The sequence below is a fragment of the Crinia signifera genome, chromosome 5, assembly GCF_055691185.1.
Source record: "Crinia signifera chromosome 5, ASM5569118v1, whole genome shotgun sequence".
Taxonomy (NCBI): Eukaryota; Metazoa; Chordata; class Amphibia; order Anura; family Myobatrachidae; genus Crinia; species Crinia signifera.
In genome coordinates, this window is record NC_139221.1 from 137,559,050 (window position 1) to 137,584,887 (window position 25,838).

A 25,838-nucleotide genomic window follows, 5' to 3' on the forward strand; every position below is an offset into this window, starting at 1 on the left:
TGCCACAAGGGGTGGGTGTGTTGACCAGTATATACTATCTGTATTGTATACCGAATGTGCAAAATACATTGGAACAGATGTAATATACATATTTAAAATGTAAACACTCTGTTACAGAGTATGATGCACAGTATAATGTTTGTGAAGGGATTCGTCTATGGATATCTCCTTCAATAAAGCTTATTAGAACACTAATTTGTTTAAGGCTATTTTGGTTCTTTTCCTACAGTATATAGAGGCAAATCCTCTCTCCTATACTGCCCTGGGCTTATTTTAGTATTACAACCTGTTAATTATTAATCAATAATAACTTTATTTTCTTATGTCAGGTACCTATGTAATTCAGGTGACTGCCATAGATGCTGATGACCCTTCATATGGAAATAGTGCTAGGGTTGTGTACAGCATTATACAAGGACAACCATATTTCTCAGTTGATCCTGATACAGGTATGTACTACTGAGAGTTTGTAAATATGGTTTAGGACTGTCTTACCTTGACTTGTACTTTTTGTCTCCAAATACATTACATAAAATGGGTAAAGCCTGCTTAAAGAGAACACACAAGAAAAAGAAGGCAGAGAAAAACTATTGCAAAATTATTTTAAAGTGACATTTTTACAAAATATTTTTTGTCTTATTCATACTCATACTTATTCATACTTATTCATACATAATGATACATGAGATAATTAATGTGCTTTATTTTTAATGGTAAAATGTTTTAAAAGTGAATACTCTGCTCTTACTTATGCATGTATACTGAACATATTTGCATGTGTTGTTAGGGCCAGGCCCGGTGACAGAGGGGGGGTCAAGGGGGACAGCCATCCCAGGCCCAACGTCCTGAGGGACCCCAAGTCCCGCCAGACCCCCCTCAGATGTGCATCAGGTGACGGTCCCTCCCTTCCCTCCCCGTTCCCTCGCTCAGATGTCCACCCAGTGCCAGCTGGCCCTGACACTCAGCCATTCCCCCCACACACTCGGGAAGCAAAAGGGGTGGAGCTACATGGGCCATAAAGGGGCAGAGCTACCAGGGTCATGGCAGGGGGTGGGGCTACACGGGTCACAGGCTTCTGCTGTGCTGAACCTGTCCAAGAGGGAGAAGAAGCTGCTGACATTACAGGACCCCCCCCCAGTGAGTAAGAATGTACTCTGTGGGTGTTTCTAAGTAAATGCTGAGAGTGTGTCTTTTGTGTGCAGGGTGGGTTAGGGTGCAGGACACAAAGGTAAGGATTATGTGCAGGGGTAGGGAGGGTTACGGACTGAGGGAGCGCATCAGTGTGATAGAACGTAGGGTGAGGGAGTGTGTTAGTGTGGTAGAGAGCACAAGTCATGGGGTGGAGGAGCGAGTCAGTGTGATAGAACACATGCTGCAGGGTGAGGGAGGGCATCAGTATGATAGAGCGCAGGCCGCAGTGTGAAGGAGTGCGTCAATGTGATATAGCGCAGACTGAAGGGTGAGGGAGTGTCAGTGTGATATATAGCAGGCTGTAGGGTGAGGGAGTGTCAGTGAAATATATTGCAGGCTGTAGGGTGAGGAAAGGTGTCAGTGTGATATAGCGCAGGCTGCAGGGTGAGGGAGCGTCAGTGTGATATGGAGCAGGCTGCAGGGTGAGGGAAGGCTTCAGTGTGATATAGCGCAGGGTGAGGGAGCGTTAGTGTGATATAGAGCAGGCTGCAGGGTGAGGGAGTATTAGTGTTATATAGAGCAGGCTACAGGGTGAGGTAAGGCGTCAGTGTGATATAGTGCAGGCTGCAGGGTGAGGGAGCGTTAGTGTGATATAGAGCAGGCAGCAGGGTGAGGGAAGGCGTCAGTGTGATAGAAAGCAGGCTGCAGGGTGTGTGAAGGTGTCAGTGTGATATAGCACAGGCTGCAGGGTGAGGGAGTGTCAGTGTGATATAGAGCAGGCTGCAGGCTGAGGGAGCGTCAGTGTGACTGAGCGCAGGGTGAGGGAGTGCAGGTTGCAGTACATTATACACAACCCCCTCATATTACATTATACACAGACCCCTATATTACATTATACACAGCCCCCCATATTACATTATACACAACCCCCATATTACATTATACACAGACCCCATATTACATTATACACAACCCCCTCACATTATACACAGCCCCCCATATTACATTATACACAGCAGCCCCCTCATATTACATTATACACAGCCCCCCATATTACATTATACGCAACCCCCTCATATTACATTATACACAGACCCCATATTACATTATACACAGCTCCCCCATATTACAGTATACACAACCCCGTCATATTACATTATACAGAGCCCCCCATATTACATTATACACAGACCCCCCGTATTACATTATACACAACCCCCTCATATTACATTATACACAGACCCCAATATTACATTATACACAACCCCCTCATATTACAAAATACACAGCCCCCCATATTACATTATACACAACCCCCCATATTACATTATACACAGACCCCCATATTACATTATACACAGCCCCCCATATTACATTATACACAACCCCCCCATATTACATTATACACAACACCCTCCTATTACATTATACACAGCCCCCCATATTACATTATACACAACCCCCTCATATTACATTATACACAGCCCCTCATATTACATTATACACAACCCCCTCATATTACATTATACACAGCCCCCCATATTAAATTATACACAACCCCCTCACATTATACACAGCCCCCCATATTACATTATACACAGCAGCCCCCTCATATTACATTATACACAGCCCCCCCATATTACATTATAAGCAACCCCCTCATATTACATTATACACAGACCCCATATTACATTATACACAGCTCCCCCATATTACAGTATACACAACCCCGTCATATTACATTATACACAGCCCCCCATATTACATTATACACAGACCCCCAGATTACATTATACACAACCCCCTCATATTACATTATACACAGACCCCTATATTACATTATACACAGCCCCCCATATTACATTATACACAACCCCCTCATATTACATTATACACAGCCCCCCATATTACATCATACACAGCCCCCCATATTACATTATACACAGCCCCCCATATTACATCATACACAGCCCCCCATATTACATCATACACAACCCCCTCATATTACATTATTCACAGACCCCATATTACATCATACACAGCCCCCCATATTACATTATACAGAGCCCCCCATATTACATTATACACAGCCCCCCATATTACATTATACACAGCCCCCCATATTACATTATACACAACCCCCTCATATTACATTATACACAGCCCCCCATTTTACATTATACACAGCCCGCATATTACATTATACACAACCCCCCATATTACATTATACACAGCCCCCTCATATTACATTATACACAACCCCCTCATATTACATTATACACAGCCCCCTCATATTACATTATACACAGCCCCCCATATTACATTATACACAGCCCCCTCATATTACATTATACACAGCCCCCATATTACATTATACACAACCCCCTCATATTACATTATACACAGCCCCCCATTTTACATTATACACAGCCCCCATATTACATTATACACAACCCCCATATTACATTATACACAGCCCCTCATATTACATTATACACAGCCCCCTCATATTACATAATACACAGCCCCCTCATATTACATTATACACAGCCCCCATATTACATTATACACAACCCCCCATATTACATTATACACAACCCCCTCATATTACATTATACACAGCCCCCCATATTACATTATACACAGCCCCCTCATATTACATTATACACAGCTCCCCATATTACATTATACACAGACCCCCATATTACATTATACACAGACCCCATATTACATTATACACAACCCCCCATATTACATTATACACAGCCCCCCATATTACATTATACACATCAGCCCCACAAACACATTGCACAATTTGCACAGTTACTCCCCCATAGGACATTATATACAACTCCCTGATACTATAGTACATTATATACATTCACCCCATAATACATTATAAACAGCCTCCCTATATTACATTATAAACACCCCCCACACAGTGCACAATGTGCACACAGTTTATCTCTCATATATAACAGCCTACACTCCCCAGTACACACAGCACTCACCTGTCTGTGTTGATCCTTGTAGGGGAGTGCAGGGCCCTGTGTGGTGGGAGCAGACAGTGTGGTGAAGGTGAAGCATAGGGCAGCCGGTGACTGGAGCAGGCAGAGCAGCCAGGATGGTGGGCAGAGCCAACTCCAGAAGCCCTGGCTGCTGCTTATGCTGACTCTCCTGCAGTGCTCTCCGACTTTCTGACAGCAGCAGCTCGGCCACCCATATCCCCGCGGTGGTCGGCAGTGATGTTGCTGCATAAGCCACACCCCCTACATTTCTGAATGCTTGCATGCGCAGGATTTTATTAAGGAACCTAGAAAATGGGAGGTGCCGGTATGTTTCCGGGGCAGCGGGAGGCTAATGCAAATAGCGTGAGCTAAATGCGGGAGGGTAGGCATGTATGTCTTAGTACATGTGGTCCTAAATGTTTATACAATATATCAACAATTTTAATTCAGGGGTTGGTCTGGCAGCCCCCATAGCTCTTTTGAGCACATTTGATGGCTAGACTACTATTTCTCTACACTGGCAATTAAAAATACATTATTGTTCCAGTTAATAACCATCAATAATGCATATTAATTGTGCAAAAGGTTAAAAAATATATGCTAATTGCCTGACATAATCTCTCTAAAATGCAGAATTTCCAGTAATATAGATTTAATGAATCACACATATTAAATTACAAATGTACTGTATTATTGTATTTTTTAGCTCTTAATGATAACATTTTGTAATTGTTCCCAATTTTTAACTAACTTTTTAGCAACATGTGTTTTTTTGTTTCTAGAACTCTTTTTCGCAGTTCAGAGTTTTGCTTCTAAAATAAAAGGAATGTTCTGTAATTAAATATGCCAATTGCTGACAAGGCTTTCACATCTGCAGAATCTTCCATGTAAAATGTTTTACATTATTTGTAATGTTTTTTGCAGGCATAATCAAAACTGCTCTGCCAGATATGAGCAGAGAGAACAGGGAACATTACCAAGTGGTTATTCAGGCCAAAGATATGGGTGGCCAGATGGGAGGATTATCTGGGACCACCACGGTGAACATCACACTGACTGATGTCAATGACAATCCGCCTAGATTCCCACAGAGTAAGATGCATTTAATACTTGTGTTGTGTTTAAAACCCTGTTTAAATTTGGTAATTTAACAGATACCATCTGTGATGCTCTTTCATAAATACTGATCCACTGCAGTGCCTGCTTATAGCTTTATGCTAGATAAAGTAAAGCAGTAGCCTGTTTAAATAGGAATTTTTGTTTCTTTTTATTGCAAAATAGTAAAACAAAATTAAATCCATTCATTTTTGCAGTGAAAATATTCCCAAGATTTACTTAATGTTTGAAGGCTTAAAAGCATTATTAAAATAATATTTTGTGTACTGTTCAATTCTTTATAATGAGGGATAATATCTAGGTATGTAATATGTCAATAAATAATAAATGGTATTCAGGGGAATATTGAAAGTTAAACTATAAAAGAATAGAGATAATACTGAACAATATACAATATAACCATCGCTGCTCATCTGTTTCTCTAAAGACTTCAGATTGGCATATTGCGGCCAGATTTCATGTAAATTAAGTTTTGTAGTACAGCAGGTAATTCCGCAGAAGTGCAAAGTTTTCAGGATACAATTTTTCAAGCTCAACATTTGCTTCCCATTCTGTTGAATTGAATTTTCGACTGCTTGTTGACATTTGCTTTTCACTGACTTTATAGGCTGTAAGTACTTTGGGATGACTTTCAATTCCTTCTGGTTTGGTTAGGACAGTACTGTGACTGCTTAAAAACAAATTTGGGAAATATCTGGGATTTCACAAACAAATGTGTTCTAAAGCACATATTATACAACATTGTTTCTACATTTTTTTCATTATCACTAGCAATGATGCCCTATCAAATGTGGCGTGATTGTCAAAGTTTGTTATTACTACAATAATCTCAAAAAGTTAGTACGTTATTTATTCAAAAACAGCATTATTAAATAAATGGAAATAAATTGTAAAAATACAATAAACATAAATATTAGTTTAGGAAAGTGCCCTTAACATAATTATATGACATTAAACCCAGAGTAACATTTCATTTAAATGTGTGTAAATGATTGTGTTATGCAGATAAAATACAGGACATCTATTAACAAAAGTCAACACGGCCTGAAAACATTGGGCCTTATTCATACCTGTTCGCTAGCTTGTGCACAGCTTGCAGCCTAGCAAACAGGGGTTGCGCTGCCCACCGCCATGACAAACACCCACCCATCATTCCATCCGTACTTAACCTGCGAGGGGATGAGTACAAGAACACAGCCACTTGCATGCGGGAGAGAAATTGTTCGATAGTCTCCAACCATCAAATGTTTTCTCTTACCTTCAGTAATAAAAGTCAGTCAGAACTGACTTTTATTACTGTGTAATAGATTGCTGAAAAAGAGGCATTGTCATGGGACATCAACCGCCCACCCAGGCATTCATCAGCCCACCTGTGTTTCACGGGAAAATGCTGGGCGTTCCCCTGCTACAACCCCCTGCCCGCCATTCCCTTAGTGTGCGAACACCAGATTCTCGCACAGGGGGTCTGCAGATGAACATATATGTGCATGCGAAAACCCCTCACCATCGTACATGGGGAAGAATTAATCTGAATCTGAATTGACCTTATTGTTCTGTCTCCCAAACTTCCTGTTAGGATAATCTTGGGTGTACTCAGGGTTAACCCTTGCTGTGACTGGCAGGTCTGCAAGAAGTTGAGTACAGCCTGAATTGTGTTCGTGGTCGAGTTGGTGAAGCCACAGCAGGACATGAGCCTGACCCTGACTCTCTCACTATACCCTGAGTCTTGTGTTGGTCTTAGACTTCCAGGGCAGACTAGCTCCACTCTATACTTGGATGCCACCTGGTCTTTCGCTGTGACACAAAGTCCCAACCAAGTCAGGGTGGTAGTAACAGGATAAAAAAATAACAAAATTGAACTAGGCTCTGCACATTAACATAAATTAGAGTATGCAACCTTGCAAACAGGAGTGAGCTGAACACAGAATTTGCAGCATTTACCTATATAATGGGAATATGTTGCAATAAACTATAACCAAGGTATTTGTAGGTGTTTACAACATAACTGCCTAAGCGACACTATCTCCAGGCTAGACCAATGCCTCTGGCATCTTCAGGGAGACAAACAAACAAGAAACATACACTAGACAAGTCGGCATGCGATTATACCTGCACCCTAACCATCTCCATGTCTCAGGACAAGAGCTATGGCTCCAGCTGGTGCTATTAGAATACCAATGACAAACAGAAATGAAGGGTGCAACTTCCACCGCAATGTGTGGAGAAGCCGCTGATACTCACAGAAGTTGGACACAGATACAATGGTTCTGTGTAAACAGGACTATAGCCGGCAGGTTCTCAGTGCTGGAAGCATACCTATACACCAAGTGGCCTAGGAAGCAGCCACACCCAAAGACCATGTACTGTATGGAAAAAAGTGGACCAGCAAAAAACCAGAGCACTGATCCAGTGAGAACACAAAAAATACACACAGAACATAGGCCCTTATTCTGATCGGTGCGGATTTCTCCGCATGCGGTCGTACCGCCGATGGTTTTGGACTGCGCATGTGCAGAGGTCACTCTGCGCATGTGCAAGCGGTTTCGCCGTACGTATTTTTTACACGCCGCACAGGGGGCGGAGAGGGGCGTGAAGGGCTACTTAGCCTCATTACCCTATGCATACGCCCCGCGTTTCATGGGCGTTCCCATGCAAACGCGGGGCGTATGCATGGTAATGAAGCCGTGACGCTTGTGTAGGGGGCGGGCATCTGACATCGCCGGATGTCAGCTGCCCGCCCCCATACATGATTTCATACGGACAAGTGTCCGTGTGGTCTAGGGTGGCGGGAGCTGGTGGAGCGTGCGGCCCTGCATTCGATGTTCGGCGACCATCGAATGCAGGGGCTGCTCCCAAGATGGAGGAGGCGTATCCCCGTCCACTTTCATGCGGACCGCCACATATCCGCGTACGGACGGAGGTGGCGATCCGTATGGAAGGCGGGGATTCGTCTGCACGGTCCTGGCCGCATATTCTGATCGGGCCGCACCGATCAGAATAAGGGCCATAGTGACTAGTGCATTTACACCAAGGTGGCTCCTAACACTTGCTAACTATCAGAGCTTAAAAAAGGGGTTCATTTAGATATATTATAATACATGCAATAGGAAAGGTTACCAAGTAGTAAAACTTGCCCAAATTCCCTATAAAATTAGAACAAAGAAAGAAAAAAGTGGTGGAGCACTAATGACAATTGGTGTGATCAATTGGGTCTTACAATTATATAGTATAAGTATAAAAGGTTATTATTTATTTGATAGTCAATATGAAAAATTATAGCAATAAAAGGCAATTAATATATTAAAAACACAATTGTAAAAATATAAGTGATTGCACTTCAAATGTTTTGAGAAAACACAGTTAAAACTGTCAAAGAAAAGGACATTGGAATAACTGAGAGTAAATATACATAATAATAATAATAATAATAATAATAATAATAATAATATTTATATAGCACTTTTCTCCCAATAGGACTCAAAGTGCTTTAACATTGTCTTTACAGCTGAAAATACAAAACAAGCTTAACAGTAGATGTCAGTGAAATGCTTGAGTAAATAAGTACGTCTTTAGTCTCTTTTTAAAGGATTCTACAGTGGGGGCTTCTCGCAGTGGGGCAGATGTATTAAGTTTTAACAAGAGATAAATGCAAGTGTGATAAGGAGAGATAAACGTCCAGCCAATCACCCGCTAACTGCCATGTTACAGGCTGTGTTTGAAAAAAGTCAGTAAGGAGCTTATTGGCTGGACATTTATGTCTCCTTATGACACTTGAATTTATCTCTTTTTAAGGCTTAATACATCTGGCCCACTGTGTGAGGAAGAAAGTTCCATAGAGTTGTAAAAACAAAGTTGAAAGCTCGACTCCCAGATGAATTCAGGGAAATTCTAGGTACTGTTAGTAGTCCTTCAACGGATCATAGTAATTGAGTAGGATAGTATGGAATCAGAGGCTGCTGCAGGTACCTTGGGCCATGGTCATGTAGGGCCTTGATAGTCAGTAAGCCAATCTTGAAAACGATACGCCATTTTACAGGTAGCCAGTGAAGGGAGTTATGTGGCAGGAGTGGGGCTGGTTAGTTAATAGTCTGGCGGCTGCATTTTGTACCAGCTGCAAGTGGTGCAATTCTTTTGCTGGAACACCCAGGTAGAGAGCATTACAGTAGTCTAGTCGTGATGATATAAATGCATGTACTGTATGACTTTAGGCAGGTCTTCTGAGGGAATTAAGTGCTTGATTCTGGCTATGTTTCTCAGATGAAAGAATGATGATTTGATTGTGGCTGACAGCTGATGTTTAAGTGTCAGGCCACTATACAGGACAACACCCAGATTCCGCACATGATCAGAGTTTTTTAGTGCTGTGCCCCCCTAGCATAAGACCTGTCAGTTGGCTATGCTGCCATCTTGTCTTGTGATTTATCATCAGGACTTCTGTTTTATCTGGGTTGAGTCTCAGCCAATTGGCAATCTTCCACTCCTGGAGCTCAGCTAGGCAGCCATTTAAGGTTGTTATTGGTGTTACTAGTGCCTGGAGCAAAGGAAAGGTACAGTTGTGTATCATCTGCATAGCCGTGGTAAACCAGGCCATGACGTCTGATTATGTCACCCAGTGGAAGCATGAATACTGCAAAAAGCATGGGAGATAGTATAGAACCCTGTGGGACACCACAAGACAATGGCACTGGTGGTGAAGAGTATAGTCCCAATGAAAATCTCTGTGACCTGCCAGCGAGAAATGACTTGAACCAGCTAAGGACTGTGCCACCCAGACCACAGAAAGTCTTCAGAAGCTCAATTAGTATCCCATGGTCAACAGTGTCAAATGCTGCAGAGAGGTCCAGAAGGATTAGGATTGAACAGTCTCCTCTATCCCTTGCATTTAGAAGATCAATGAGCACACATTAAGCTTGTTTCAATTTTGCTCCATAGATTTTTCATCAAAAAGGCCCCAAATTCAGTCCTTTAGATCAAAAACAAGATTGCTTGGGTATCCATAATCCTGACTTGGTTTGTTTGCCACTGTAGAGAAATGAATCACATGAAAGTAAGCAGGTGGTGGAGTTCCAATATTTTTAAAAGTTATTTCAATAATTCACAGTCGATGGGGGTAATAGTAAAGGAACTAGTTCAATCGGGCAGTCCATCAAACTAGTCCAATGTCCAGTAGTGAGAAGCACTAACTAATTAATAAGTAATTTCTTTATGAGATGGACCGGGCTTATTATCTCCAAGTTTTCTTTACAAATTATTTGGCAATATTAACATCTCGGGTACTGACATCAATTTAATAAAAAATCAAATACAAATTTTTAGTAAAGTTATTTCATTACAAAAATGTGTGACTATAAGGTGGACTTAAAGAAGGCAAAGGAAGGGTCATAAGTGAAACTAATTGGATATAAATGTTTATTGAATGGAAAGATGAGTATTATGCTTCATATACTTTAGCTGTTAAAGTAACTCATGTTTCTGTATTTGAACCTTTTATTCTCAATCAACATTTTCATGCTACAATGAAATATCATGTACAAAACTAGATGTACAGTAATAACTGTATTCTATTGACCTATGTGTGACCTATTGTACGTGCCCAGATGTACAGTTAAGCATCTGAAAAAATACTGATGAGAAGTCAGCATAACCTTTGGTACCATCTAATCATTTATGACCCATTTCAATGGCTAATGTTGAATACACTACTGTAATGATATGTATTTCATTCTTCACATCCCCAAAAGCGTCTATTGGAAGCATCTACCAGGACACCCGCTTGAACTGAGCCATCTCCTGATGTGCCCTGTACTTAATATATATATATATATATATATATATATATATATATATATATATATATATATATATATATATATATATATATATATATATTTAGATTAATGATTTAAATATTCATTGACACATTGATAACCTATTCAAGCTTCCTATGCAGGTAGTATAGTAGTGTGGAACTTCTATCCAGTTTATTGAATTTTATTGATGTTTTTCACTTATCAAATGAATGCAGAAGAAATGGCTGTAAGTTATAGGCCATCCCAAACTGGCAGGCGAGTTTGCCAGCATGGGATACTACTACCAAATGTTTTCTCATGTGAACTACTTTCATGGTATCGTCATAACCGTTCTTGCATAAATTAGTAATTATGTATTATTTCCATTTATTTTCATAATAATAATTAGTTGCATGTATACAATACAGGTTGAGTATCCCTTATCCAAATATCCATTATCCAAATTATTCCGAAAACCATACATTTCAGAAAGTGAGAAAAAAAATGTTTTTGCTAAAAGCGCTACTGGGGACATCTGTAACTGGCACTACTGAGGATATGATATCTAACTGGCACTAAATATGTGCAAGACAATGATTGCTTGGCATTTACATTCAGTATCTGAGATAGTACATAAACTTTGTTCTATGTTTTGTAACCATGTTTCCTGCACATACAGTATACAATATATTGTTTGTATTTCATGTGTTATACAGCATAAATGCAAGATACCTCAAGATACACCACTGAAATATAAAAATATTCTGAAATACTGAATAATCCATTATCCAAAATTCTTCTGGTCCCGAGCATTTTGGAAAGGGATACTTAACCTGTATGTATGTCTTTCTCATCTTTTCTTCACTGTGAGTGCAAAAAATAGAGGAATATGTTCAGCATTCACTCTGACACCGATTGAAGACCACTAAACTCTAAAAGCTAAACTCTAAAAGCTTCTTTAAAAAAAAAATAAGTATATTATTTATCCATAAAGAATTCTGTAATATGTGATAAAAATGTATGAAAAACTCTTCTTGATTTAACCCTTTTTCACTTACAAGTGAATTTATCAAAATAGATGTAAAAATTGGCAAGCAAACATTTTTATTAAACATGACCTGTAATGTTTACCCTAAATAGGAAATATAATCTTTTTTAAAAAAAAAACAACACCAATAGTTTGGTCATGCACCGTCCCTATTTAAATTGCGGATGTTGGTTTACAACTTTGCGGATGAGGATTGTTATGGTTGTGTGGTGTCACTGTCTGCTGCTTTGGTCTGTGACAATGGTTGCTGTACTGGAAGATGGGTGCTGGGTCATAGGTATAACCAAGGGCGTAACTACCATAGGTGCAAAGGGTGCAGCTGCTATGGGGCCCAGAGCTGAAGGGGGCCCATCTTTACTATTTAAGTAATATTTTACACACATTTAACGCCATTAGTTGCTGAATAGGGGCCCTTGAAAACTTTTGCTATGGGGCCTACGAATATCTAGTTACGCCTCTGGGTATAACTAGTGCTGGCGCCTGCGAGCATCAGCTAAAATTTTGCCTAGGGCATTAAAATGGTTAGGGTCAGCTCTGGATGTTTGATAACAATTAGTGTCTAGGAGACTGGAGATAGTTGAACAGGACCAGAACAGGATTGGAACTGATAGAAGCTGGAACAGGAGATGTACTCAAGCCAGTTTGGTATTGCCTGGACTGGAACTGGTAGGAATAAGAAAATGAGCCAGACTTGAAATAATTTATACTGGCTTTACACTGGCTGGACTCGAACCAGTAAGAAGTGGAACATAGGTTATACCATCACTGACTTGTGCAAGCTTAGCAAAGGCCAAATTTGAACCAGTAGGAACAAGAAAAGGAGTCAGACCTGCACTGACATATTCTAGATAGCACTGGCCAGACTGGAACTGGAATGTAGTCAGATTTGCCCTGGCTTGTGTGCCTGGAATCGGTAAAAACTGAAACAGGGGTTAAACTTGTACTGACTTATGTTGAGTGCTGATAACTGGTATGACTACTGGATGATACAACACTGGTTATAATTACAAACAGCAGGGACAGACTGGATCACCAGAAAGGAGACATAGCTTCAGGTAACAATGACACCGAATACAGGAGTCTAGAGCCTCGATACAGCTGAGCAGCAACTTTGTTCTAAGCAGTTTTCTGGGTCTTATGGGAGTCCTTTATCCCCTTTGCTGTTCAGCGATTGGTGGTGGGAATCCTCTGATGGCAGCTTGCAGTTGAATATGCAGAAATCAGCTGACACAATTCTCATGTTGGCACACAGTAACTTGAGATTGTACACACAGGATAATACAGGGTGCAGTGAGGGATGCAGCGGGCAACAATGACATAGCTCCCAAATGCCCTGATTACAGTAAGATTGTCCTGCTAATAGTAGACTGTCCTGCTGTCCCTCCTGTAGGTCACACTGTCCCACTGGTGGGTGGGGGGCAGTTGGGAGGAGCAGATTATCACTGATGCTCATCTTTGCAGAGCAGCCGGTGATCACTGGAAAGATGCCATGTGCATGCTTGGTATGCCAAATCTAATTCACACTGCACATGTTATATTTGCCCCACCTGCAGTACAGCATGGTTTTGTCCACTGATAACAGGTCTGAATTAGGCCCACAGTCTCTTGCTCAAAGTAAAGGTGTTGAATGGAAGCTTAAGTGCTCAGATTACTCCAGCTAAAGATCAAAATCAAAAGTCTGTATTAGGGGCCTGATTCACACCTGCTCATTAGGCAGCATATAATCGCTGCATAGCAAGGGGTTAAGCATATAAAGTATCAAAGCAAAGAAGGCCTGGTTCTAGTTTGTAAGCAAACCAAAACAAAAGTATACAATTGGTCAAAATGCTGTACATTAGGTGGGGCTGATGTAACATGTGCCAAGAGATTAAGATTGGTCATAGTTTTTTTTTTAGATTAATACAGGTTGCAGTAAACACGTTTGGGACTAGGCGTGACTTCAAGGACTGTTTAAAGTTGACTGAAGAAATGAGGAGGGAGGCCACATCTGTAGTTGCACATTGTGTGAACAGTGGTAACCAGACACCTGTCAGACATACAAGGTATTGGGTTTCACTTAAAGCAGGGGCGGCCAGACTTTTGTAACTCAGGATCTACTTTTTGTATTCTTACTTACTCGTGATTACCCCCTCTGCAAAAAATATTCCCCTCCCAGTGCAATATGCTCCTTACACATTGTACTACAAAATTCACATTATACCACACAGAGGGCCTTATTCTGGTTGGTGCGGCCGGGCCGTACGCGTACGTTCCGGGGTTTTTCATGATCTGCGCATGCGTACATTCGCTAATGCGCAGGCGCGAACACTCAACAACGCTTACGGACGGGTCTCTCCGTGCGAAAAAACCTGTACGCGAGAGTACGGGCATTGGGGGCGGCATAGGGGCGTGTTGAGGGGAGCGGCCTAAATAATGAGGGAAAATGGGCGTAAATATGGGCGTACACGGGGGTGTGCACAAAGAATGAGCGGTGCTACTACCGCACGATCGCCTAAAGCACCGTTCATTTCGGACACAAAACAGGCGGCCGCCAACCGCCAGCTCAGACCACCCCTACAGATACCGCATGCCAGCGTGCGCCTGGGTTTGCTAATTAACGCTGATTACTACTCAAACACATACACCTGAATGTAATAAGCAATGCTGCAGTCTATTAAGTCCAAACCATGATTTCACTACCTGCAAGCCACACACAGCACTCAAACACATTGGAAGCTTATCTTTCTATACTTCTCGACATTTAAAGGTTTGTTTAATTTAAGGTAAGAATCTTTTTAAGACCTGCTTATATATGCTAAGGTAGCTATTTGTTAAACAGTTATACACATTCACTACGTGCTTTCATAGACTTTACACAGTAGCACACTCAATCTACACAAGTCGACATGTGTCAACGTGTTCACTCTAATACAAACATAGGTTTTGTATTTATGATACAATAACATAAACCACATCTAACACCTACAAAGGATGTTTCAGCAATGTTTTAAGCCCATGCCACACAATCTTTGTATAGTACCCAAAATACAGAACTGTACCACTATCTGATCTGCTATGAATTGGATTTTACTACACACTGGATGTAAGATGCCACCAATCACATTATTGCACTCACATCTCTCTAACAAAGGATTCCTACATCTGCTTATGACACTGTAAAATCATATATATTTAAAAAGTTATACATGTTTGTTCACAAGCAATTTTCTCATGTTTGGCCGATTCACACATCTTTTTTTAGGGAGGACACATATGCATTCCTACACAAATGTACCTTTTCACCCTTGTTTGTCTGCCTCACCCACTCCATGAGGAAAGCATTGTTCTGGACCTGCTTTTACCTACTACTGTAGGAGCTACCTCACCTGCACACAAACTGCTTTCTCACCTATTAAGTTGCTCTGCACATGTGCTGACACAAACTAATTAGCAGGGAAAAGTTGGATAGGAACATGGGAATGGCCATGGAGAGGGTTACACATGGGAAGCTTCTACCACACTTCAACAAATGTTCAAAAATACCCTGGTCAGTAAGTACACATAAATGTAGTATTTGTTTCACACAAGAAATTACGGTACTTCTTTACTTTCACGGCGCCAGCATGGCGCCGCGCGTACTTCCGGGTTACGCTCGCCACAAACTAAGTAAAATAAACAAAGTTAACGCCATGCCAACATGGATAGTTCATACCTCCACTATCCATGTTGGCATGGAGTTGATTTTAATTAGCGTGGCGAGCGTAGCGAGCCACCGTGCCCGCAGCGTGGGCGAGCGAAGCGAGCCCCGCAAGGGGACTCTGACGCCTGGCGCCGTGAAAGTAAAGAAGTACCGAAATTACACATACAACAATTTTGTTTTAATTGGTAAAATAAATTTATTTGCTGTTCAGCATCACAGCTTATTTGACACTTTAATGTCATAAATCAAATAAACAAATAAAATAGACACAAAAATAAAAAAACAGCCAGAACAAGAAGTTGCATATCTCCAAACATGTGTTACCCTGCAAATGCAATGGTGAAAGAAATGGGGACACCAGAATACGTACTGCAACAACCAGGGTGAATACTAAGCAAGATACACACCACCAAAAATTTATCCTGCATTTGTAGAGGTCAAAATAAGAACTTTAATGCCCATGGCACGAAAATGGATCGATGGCCAACTCAGGAAGTGGATGTCCAGTGCAATTTAAACATTTGGGGTCCAACCACAGAGGAAGTGAACCAGGTCTCATTATTTGGGCAGTTTTTTCCCCCTTTTAGATGGGGCCTTGGGGACAGGGGCCTTTGGCTCAGATGGCTTGCGGCGTCTTCCCCTAGTGGACACAGGAGGGTCAGCAGAGGTGGAAGGTTGGGGAGAAGCTTGGGGTGGGCCAGCAGATGGGGGATTGTCCCTTAGGGACCTGGCGGTGGTCAGCAGCTCCGCAAGAATTTCATTCTGGCGGCTGAGGTGTTGGCCAATGCTTTGCATGCCAGCCGCCAGAGTGTCATTCATGCGGTTGAAGGCCTCACACTGCTGCCTGTTTGTGGCCTTCCAATCCGCCAGAAATTCCCCAACCTGCTGCTGACGGATCGCAGCATCCACCCCTTGCTGCTCGATCCTCTCCAGCATCACCATCACGCTCTCATCTCATGTCTCCTGTGGCTGGGGATGTCGTCTTGGTGGAGGCTGGACCACTCGCTCCACCTGTGGCTCTGCAGAGGAAGATGCTGCCGGTTCATCCTGGGTTTCTGCTTCTTCTAGGATAATAATTGAAAACAATGTCACCATCACATACGCACAAAAAAATATCTTTCAAAATACAATGCATTACTGTGACTTACCATCAAAAGCAGCAGCAAAGACCTCCGCCGGGAGCTCACTATCCATATTGGATATCCCCCTGACCTCGGCCACATCAATGACGTCCAAGGCGTCCTGCTCCAGGGGGGTATACTCCAAATTATCTGGCATAGGCCCTCTCCCGGTGGACATGCTGTGGTTGTACCGGTCAGTCATCTTCCTCTTCAGTGTCGTTTTGAAGTCTGTCCACCTACAAGTTTAAAAATACAAATATCACCATGAGATATGTGCACCACTGTGCTACGTGACATTTCCTAGTGTGGGTGATCTTATGTTTTTTAACCATATGTGTCCCACACACACATTAATGTCTCCATTAGGAGGCATTTCAGTGTCTCATCTCATTCATTAGGCCACTAAATCCACATACATAGATCACTATGCAGAAATGACATCATCCATGGCCAAATTATGCACCTCCACCTGTTGTGAAACTACACATTCCACCATAGCTTGACAGTGTGGTTATTATGGAGTAATTTAACTATGGGATGGCATACTGGGATGTGTAGTTTCTCACCAGCTACATCTGCACAGTTTGGTCATTCTTGTTTCAGTAGCATCATATGGAACATGTTACAACAACTCTTTCAAAAACACACTTTCTCTTGTCCCATCACATACTTCACATACTTCACATGAGCAGAACTGTGCCCATAACCTCACATCACACCAATGGTGCATGTTTCATATATCAATGTGGGTTATTAGACATGGTTGTGTTCACATGTGACATTGAAGTGTAGCACTATCTACAAACACACCTTTCTATTATTCTCAAAACATACATGTAACATATGTACACACATATGACATTATCAGGGGGACAAACACACTTGCCTTTTCTTCACCGCTAGCCAATCTCTGACCACTGGTGACACCTGGTTCACTTCCTCTGTGATCTTGTCCCAAAGGTTTCTCCTTGCACTGGCACTCGGCTTCCTGGTTGCCAATTCTATCCATTTGCGTGCCCTGGGCACTAAAATTCGCAATTCTGCCTCTACAAATGCAGGGTTTCTCTTTTTGGTGGTGGTATCCTGCTCAGTCCTCACCCTAGATGTTGCAGCTCATTTTCTGGTGGCCCCAGTTCTCTCACCATGCACCTGCTGGGTCACACCTGTTTGGAGAGATGCAACCTCTTGTTCTGGCTGGTTGCTTGGCCCTTGTGGAGCTGGTGGAGGTTGAACAGGGCCTGTTAGTGAGGGGCCCGCTTGGTCTTGCAGGCTACTTCTCTCTTGAGCCCTCCTTCTCCGCTCCTATTCCCTCTTCTGCAAAGCTTCAAGCAGGGATTCTGCTGTAGCTCTCTGTAGAGCGTCCTCAGCTGCGGAATCGTCTGAGATAGACATGTTTGCAGCAATTCTGGCCTGCATCTGACTGAATATTTATATGTTAATCTCCCGCCATGAACAAGGGGGCGTATATTTTTCCCTGCAATGTAGTTGCTAATTTACGCCGATATTTCCCGCCGATAATTGCCGCTTAAATTACGCAGGTCTCAACGCACCTGATCAATCACCTGTACATGCACATACACAGGTTGTGGAGCATTGTGTGCTACATCGTGAAATGTGTGCACCTGTCATTCCAATGATGAGTGTTGTCAGCTGGTATCTGTTGGAGTTCATGTATGCTTTGTGAGTCACATTTCAAAACATCACGTTATAATGCTTTCCTTACATATGTAATGAGTATGAAATTGTCATACACCAACATGTTGCATTGTGCCCCTTTTAGCTGCGTATTTATTAGTAGACGGTTGCGTGTATTCTTTTCCGCACACTGTATATACAGTACGTCTCTCCATGGAAATCGGTGTATTGTGCCCCTTTTAGCAGCGTATTTATTAGTAGACGGTTGCGTGTATTCTTTTACGCACACTGTATATACAGTTCCTCTCTATACATTGAATGCATGCTGTTGGTTATGGTGTGTGTATATCGGAACGGTCCGTGTAAGTTTCTATTCGCATCCAGTTTGTTAATGTAAGAAGGATTAATAAAGTTAATACTAAACAAACAATTTTTTACACCAATCAGCAAGCACCAAAAGTGATATATGTACCTGCAATTATTAACTGCGCCATTGCCACTATGACTTCAACCAGGGCTAGGGCGTTTTCGACCCAGGAGCTGTTGGCCTTGGTTGAGGTCATGGACCCAGGGGCCCATATGTGTCCAACATGGACAAGCGGCGGGCGTATAATGCTGCCCGCCGCCTAATATACACCCGGACCGGCGTCCGCAGAAGCCTGGGCCAAGTCGAGCGGCGCTGGTCTGACATGCGCCGGCGGCAGCCAGTGTTGCTTTCTACACTTCGCCGCCATATTGCCCGATGTAAGTTTTTATTACTAGTATGTCTGCGTTTTTTTGCAAATGATTTCTGTACTTTTTATAAATATGTTCCTGAGTATGTGGGTGTATATGGGTGTATAGGGGGTGTATATGGGTGTATAGGGGGTGTATAGGGGGTGTATATGGGTGTATATGGGTGTATAGGGGGTGTATAGGGGGTGTATATGGGGTGTATAGGGGGTGTATGGGGGGTGTATAGGGGGTGTATATGGGGTGTATAGGGGGTGTATAGGAGGTGTATAGGGGGTGTATATGGGTGTATAGGGGGTGTATAGGGGGGGGGTTAAGTAGTTGCTCAGTTTTTGGGTGTAGCATATCAATTAGTTTGCATGATAAATGTCTGAAATATAACAGCAATGATAATTTGGAAGGTTATGAGCATGACTAATGTGAATTTTTCTTTCCCCCTTTTTTATGAAACCCAATCTTCGATTTCTATGCCATCAACATGAACATTTCAGCACGGGCAAGGGCACGCATAGAAGCCCGGGAGCAGGCAGCACGGGAGCAGGCAGCCCAGGAGCAGCCGGAAGAGGAGGAGGAAGAGGAGGAGGAAGAGGAGGAGGAAGAGGAGGAGACAATGGGTCCAGCTGGGGCCCACCAAATTTCGACATCCCCTTCCACCAGCCACTCCCCAACCCCCACCCCCTCCCCAACCCCCACCCCCACCCACACCCCTACCCCCACCCACACCCCTACCCCCACCCCCTCCCCCTCCCCAACCCCCACCCCCACCCCCTCCCCCTCCCCAACCCCCACCCCCCCCCCCACCCCCTCCCCAACCCCCACCCACACCCCTACCCCCACCCCCTCCCCACCCCATTTCCAACCCCCCTACACCTCTCCACTACCCACCCCCAAACCTCTCCAATCCCCACTCCAACCCACTACCAGTATCCCTGTCCTATCCCATCCCCCTTGCTCCTGACCCCCCCAACCACCGCACACCCAACCAGCGGCGAGCAGGATGGCTCAACTAGCCGTAAGTAAATAATGTGTCTAATGTTTACCTACACATTTCTACACATAAACAATCACAACAACCACATATGTGTATCCAACATCAACATTAGTTGCAACATATCACTGCAGGGCGACCATGAGGTGTGGCCTGTCCTTCTCCAGGAACAAGGGTCCCCTTGGTGTTTTTTTTTGAGTGTGGCTATGCCTCACCCCTTGAATAATTGACATAACAGTACATCCAATGACATATCCGACATTAGTGGTGTTGTAGTTATGTGGATCCAGGTGTTGTGTAACTCCACTTCCCAGCATGATGTGCAACATAAATTTATAGATTGTTTTGTTCATAGTGTGTGAGGCCATGCGGATGCATGCTTTACAAACATAGCTTTAGGCCTATAATTTGTACAGCAATGTCCTAAATTTAAAATAGTAAGGAGTGCTTAAGCCGCAACAATGTCATAACCCTTAAATAGCACAGCCTAATTGTGAGGTTAGAGGTGAGTCCCCCAAAACCAAACTACCAATTGGGATACAGCATACATTCATCCAATAAGGAGTAATTTTTATATTTTTATGTAATATGTACAGTATGTGTGTGTCAACAGAATAGTATTTTGGACCATGTTTACAGCATACCCATCTTCAATGTAGTGGAAAAATGTATGTGGCCTTCACACTTAACTCACAAATTCATATTATGTTACAATGCAATAAACATTTATGTATATGATATATTAATTATAATGTGTTTTTCCCCTTCACTACAGACACTGAACAGCACCAGGAGCCAATATCATGAGGGAAATATTCCTTACTTTATTTTATTTACATATTCTTTTTGTACGTCTGGAGGCCCTCATGTAATTTTTTTTTATCCCCCCCCCCCCCCTTATTATGTTTGTTCTAAATAAAAGTTTTTGGAAAGTTAGAAGTTGCCTGTGTTTTTAATCATAAATATGTGAGAGGGTTTGTAAGGGCAGGTACATACAGATGTGTCATGTAAGTTATATTGATAATTTGAGGTGAGGGGTAATGAATGATGTGTGAATGTGTGTGTTTTGGGGTGAAATAACACATAGTGAAAAGGCATGATTTTTTATTGTTGCTAGATGAAAACATCACACATAACATCAGGGTAGGTATACATGTTAAAAAAATCAGATCAAACTAATTAGGGACATAATTTAGTACATACACACAAACACCAACATAAATTTATTTACAAGTAAAAGCAATGTGGGGACACATAGATAGTGATTAAAATGCCACATTAGAACATAACAAATATACATGTAATGAGGGTTAAAATGTTGTGTTATTAGGGTCTTTATTAAGGTAGACAATTGAGTTAATAGAAAACAATAATTGAATAACAATTAGAATAATTAATTAATTGTCAGAAGTGTAGTTGAAAGGCAAGATTTGCAGGTCCATATATGTGAAGGGTATGCCAGCGTGCACGGACGTACGCTCACTCTCACGAGCGGTGACATAAGCTGAGTTTTCTATTGAAAACAATAGGGACCCGTCCGTACAAGCTGGCGTACGCTCAGATAGCCGCAAGAAGTCGGCGGGAAGACGGACGAGAGACGTCCGTAAACGGTGGCGTACGCTCTGTTGTACGCCAGTTTTCGGAGTCTAAGGGCTGGTCCGTCCGTGTACGTTGGCGTACGCTCAATTGTACGCCACTCCCCTTCGACGTTGTTTCTGCCCGTACGTATGCGGCTGATTTGTGGGTGGACTTAACCCCAACGGCCGCGTACGGATAGCGTACGTTAATAGTGAACGTACGCACGTTTGGCCGCTACGATCAGAATAACCTCCAGAATGAGCCAAAATTCACATTATCCCACATGGAATGAGACAAAATTCATACTATGCCACACAATATGAACCAAATTTCACATTGTGCCACACAATATGAACCAAAATTCAGGGATAGGGAGTGACAGCAGGCCAGGGCCGGCGCCACCACTAGCCAGGACTAGGCATTTGCCTAGGGCGCCGGCCACTGGAGGGCGGTAATGAGCCACCGAGGAGAGGTACCATAGAGGTACTATGCGCTATACAAGAAACTGTAAATAAATAAATAGAATGCCCCAGTGATACAAAGTATGCAAAGAATTGTGGGGGGTGCTGCCTCTGTGTGGACTATGTTTGTGTTTGGTGCCTGACCTGTTCCATGTCCAGGACAGATAAGCTGGTAGTTTGGTTTGCACAGGCATGCTTTCTTACTATTATGGATCTCCACAGAGCATAGTCCAATTGGGAATTTAAAGTGTCCCTGGAAAAAAATATCACCACCCTCTATGGTCTCCGGATTTGTGTCTCAGATCAGCTTGATATGGGACATAAAATCAGCAAATATTGTGGAGATATTTATTATGTTTCTGATGGGGTACACAAAGTGCTAGTTCAGGTGTAGGCAACCTGTGTCTCCCCAGCTGTTTATAAAACTACAAGTCCCAGCATGCCTTGCCACAGTTTTGCTATTAGGGAGTGCTACAATTGTGGCACAGCATGCTGGTACTTGTAGTTTTGCAACAGCTGAAGAACCACAGGTTGCCTATACCTGTTCTAGTTATACCCACTGTGAACACTATTAGTCCAGTGAACTGGTATGTATCTACCTTGATTGTGTATAATACAGGCATTATTGATAAGCAAGCCTTCACTATGGAAAAATAATACTAAATACATGAATCTGGTGTGTGTTTGTTGGGCACACCTGCATTACCTTCTACTACTAGTTATGTCACAAAATGATGGTCCAAACTATGAAATACATTTACTATAGCTTCTAAAAGTAAAAAGTGGGATGTTGCTCATAGCAATGAATATGATTCTGTCTATCATTTTCTATCATGTGATATGGAAATGTATAGCTAGAATCTGGTTGGTTGCTATGGGCAGCTCCCCCACTTTTATCTATATGTAGATAAATTAAGTTATTGCTGATGCAGTATGATAGTTGTACAATGCACTGGATCAAGGGGTTGCACTGAACTTAACCAGTTTTTTTGTAATCATTATCATTGCTTAACGATTTACAATTTTAATGATTCCCCTGGTTTTAGTGTATATGATAATAAAATAATTTTATGTTGTAACTCTTGGACTGTAAAAGGAGCAACACATTAATTAGGCAAAGGTTGTTATAAGGCCTCCCCAACTTTTTCATGTTTAGATGGATCCATGTGTCGAATGTTCTCATTTCTCTACTGGGGTTGTTTAATTCATACCTGAAGCTTTAGAGGTCTGGGAGAACTATCATTATTTCCATTACTAATACAGGTTGAGTTTCCCTTATACGAAATGCTCGGGACCACGAGTATTCCGAATAAGGGATTTTTACGGTTTTTGGAATATTTTTGTTTTACATACTGTACTTACCTGTCCCCTGGTGGGTCCCCGATGGTCCCTCGGCATCCATGGAGTCCTCCGGCATCCATGACAGGCCTTCAGCTTCATCTCCGGTGTCTCCAGCGGTCCCAGGAGTGCATTGCGTGAGTTCCCAGGCGCGCCGGTGACATCACTGGCGCATCTGGGAACTCGCGCAATGCACTCCTGGGACTGCTAGAGATGGCGGAGATGAGGCTGAAGGCCTGCCGTGGATGCCTGGGGACTAGCTAAGTATAAAAAAAGGGTCTGGGGGAGGGGGGAAGAAAAAAAAATTAAAACTATTCAAAAAAAAACCACGTTTTTTGGGAATAATTTGGATAACGGATATCCGGATACCGGATACTCAACCTGTACTGTATACAGTACAAAATGTACTTGGGACAATCTACTTTTGTCATCTTGCTTTTTTATTCTTTTTTTTTTTGAAGGAGCAAGGTTTTTTTGCCTTCACCTACATCCAAATGCTAAGTGATATGTGATCTGCACTTTTTGTGTATTGTGGGATAAAAATGGTGGCCAATGAAAAGACAAGTTCAGCAATTGCAGCACATTCAAAGAGGGAATGTCAGGGTTGTTCTGCTGCACCACACCGACACTACAGGGCAACAAGGGCACTCGCACAGAAGCCCTGCAAATAACTAATTATGTGCATGCGCAAGGCACAACCATCGGCCCCCCATGCAAACGTGCAGGAGACCGAATAAACTTGAATGAGGGCCTATATGCGCTTCCTATAGTGATGTCCTTGGCATGACCAAAAGTACATCAGTGGTGACTTCCAGGATGATGGAGGTGGCTCACGACCGGGGGGGGGGGGGGGGGGTATATTAGAGGGTGTTTTTTGTACTTATTTATGCCATTTTTGTTCTGACCACGAGACTGTGGTCCCTAAAATGTTAAACCTATAATACAGAGTCTTTAGAATTATAAGCAGTCCTCGAGTGCCTTCCTTTTGGATACATGTACAGTGCCTTCAATGGCACCGGAGCAATTTACTTTTTACTGAGTGGTGGCAGATGTGGACTATTCTCTCTCTCTATCATTCATATATTGGATGCATTTAACTTAGTACTTTAAATATGTACAGCTTAGTATGCATATAAAATTATGTAAATTAAACTGTATTTTTACATCTTAATTTGTAAAATGCTTACATGGTTACATGAGGCCACTGGAGTCAGCTCAGTATGTGAACACATAAACCCATGATTCACCACTTGTTTAGTTATTGTAGGTTTCCATCTAAAGAATTTTTTTTTAACACACATTCGCTTTTGTAATTCACCTTTATAAATGGTGTCCCCTGTACATTTCCATTATTTTATATTTTATGTAGTTTTCTGTCTTCTGTCAATATATTTGTTTTACTTCATATTCTGACATCAGTGTGATGTTCTATTAAATAAAAGTCTGCAGAGAGCAGGGTGCCAATTTCAAAATGTCTGATTCAAGGCTAAATGAACATTATTTTAGAGTCTTTTATAGAACATCCTCTAGTCATAATGATTCCGGAAAAGAACATGATAATACTGTATATTAATAATACCCTAAGATAAAAGTGCATCAGTTGATTTTATTCATTTAATACATTTATTTTTCTTTGTTTGGCCATACACGCTTTGCAGGGGAAAAAATTCTTGGCCTCAGATCGTACCTGACTGAATAAAGTTAAATGACTCATGCCTGAGATTGTTTACTGGTAAATCAAATGTGTGGGTCTATTATTATTATTATTATTATTATTATTATTATTATTATTATATACAATAATATTATATTATTTAATATACTACTACTACTGCTACTACTACTACTACTACTACTACTACTACTACTACTACTACTACTACTACTACTAATAATAATAATAATAATAATAATAAAAGTAGTAATAATAATAATAATAATAATAATAATAATAATAATAATAATAATAACAACAGTTATTTATATAGTGCACATACAGTATATTCTGCATCACTTTACAGATTGCTTTTTGGCCATTCAGATCAGTCATTGCCCAGTGGAACTTACAATCTATATTACCTATCTCTCGCTCACACACAAACACACACACACACACAATAGCCACAGGTAAACCATGCAAGCACAGGGAAAATATACAAACTTAGCACCGTTAGGGCTAAGGTGAGATTCAAACCTGTGACCTCAGTGCTGTGA

General features: G+C 41.9%; 1 protein-coding gene across 1 annotated transcript in view; it reads left to right on the forward strand.

The window, feature by feature from the left end:
- The window catches only part of LOC146080611 (cadherin-9-like), a 266,660-nt gene that overhangs the window by 130,720 nt on the left and 110,102 nt on the right, over positions 1–25,838 (forward strand). Inside the window, exons 4-5 of the mRNA XM_083188082.1 lie at positions 330–449; positions 5,064–5,231. Of these exons, the coding sequence (XP_083044208.1) occupies positions 330–449; positions 5,064–5,231 (288 nt within the window). The remainder of the gene's footprint in view (positions 1–329; positions 450–5,063; positions 5,232–25,838) is intronic.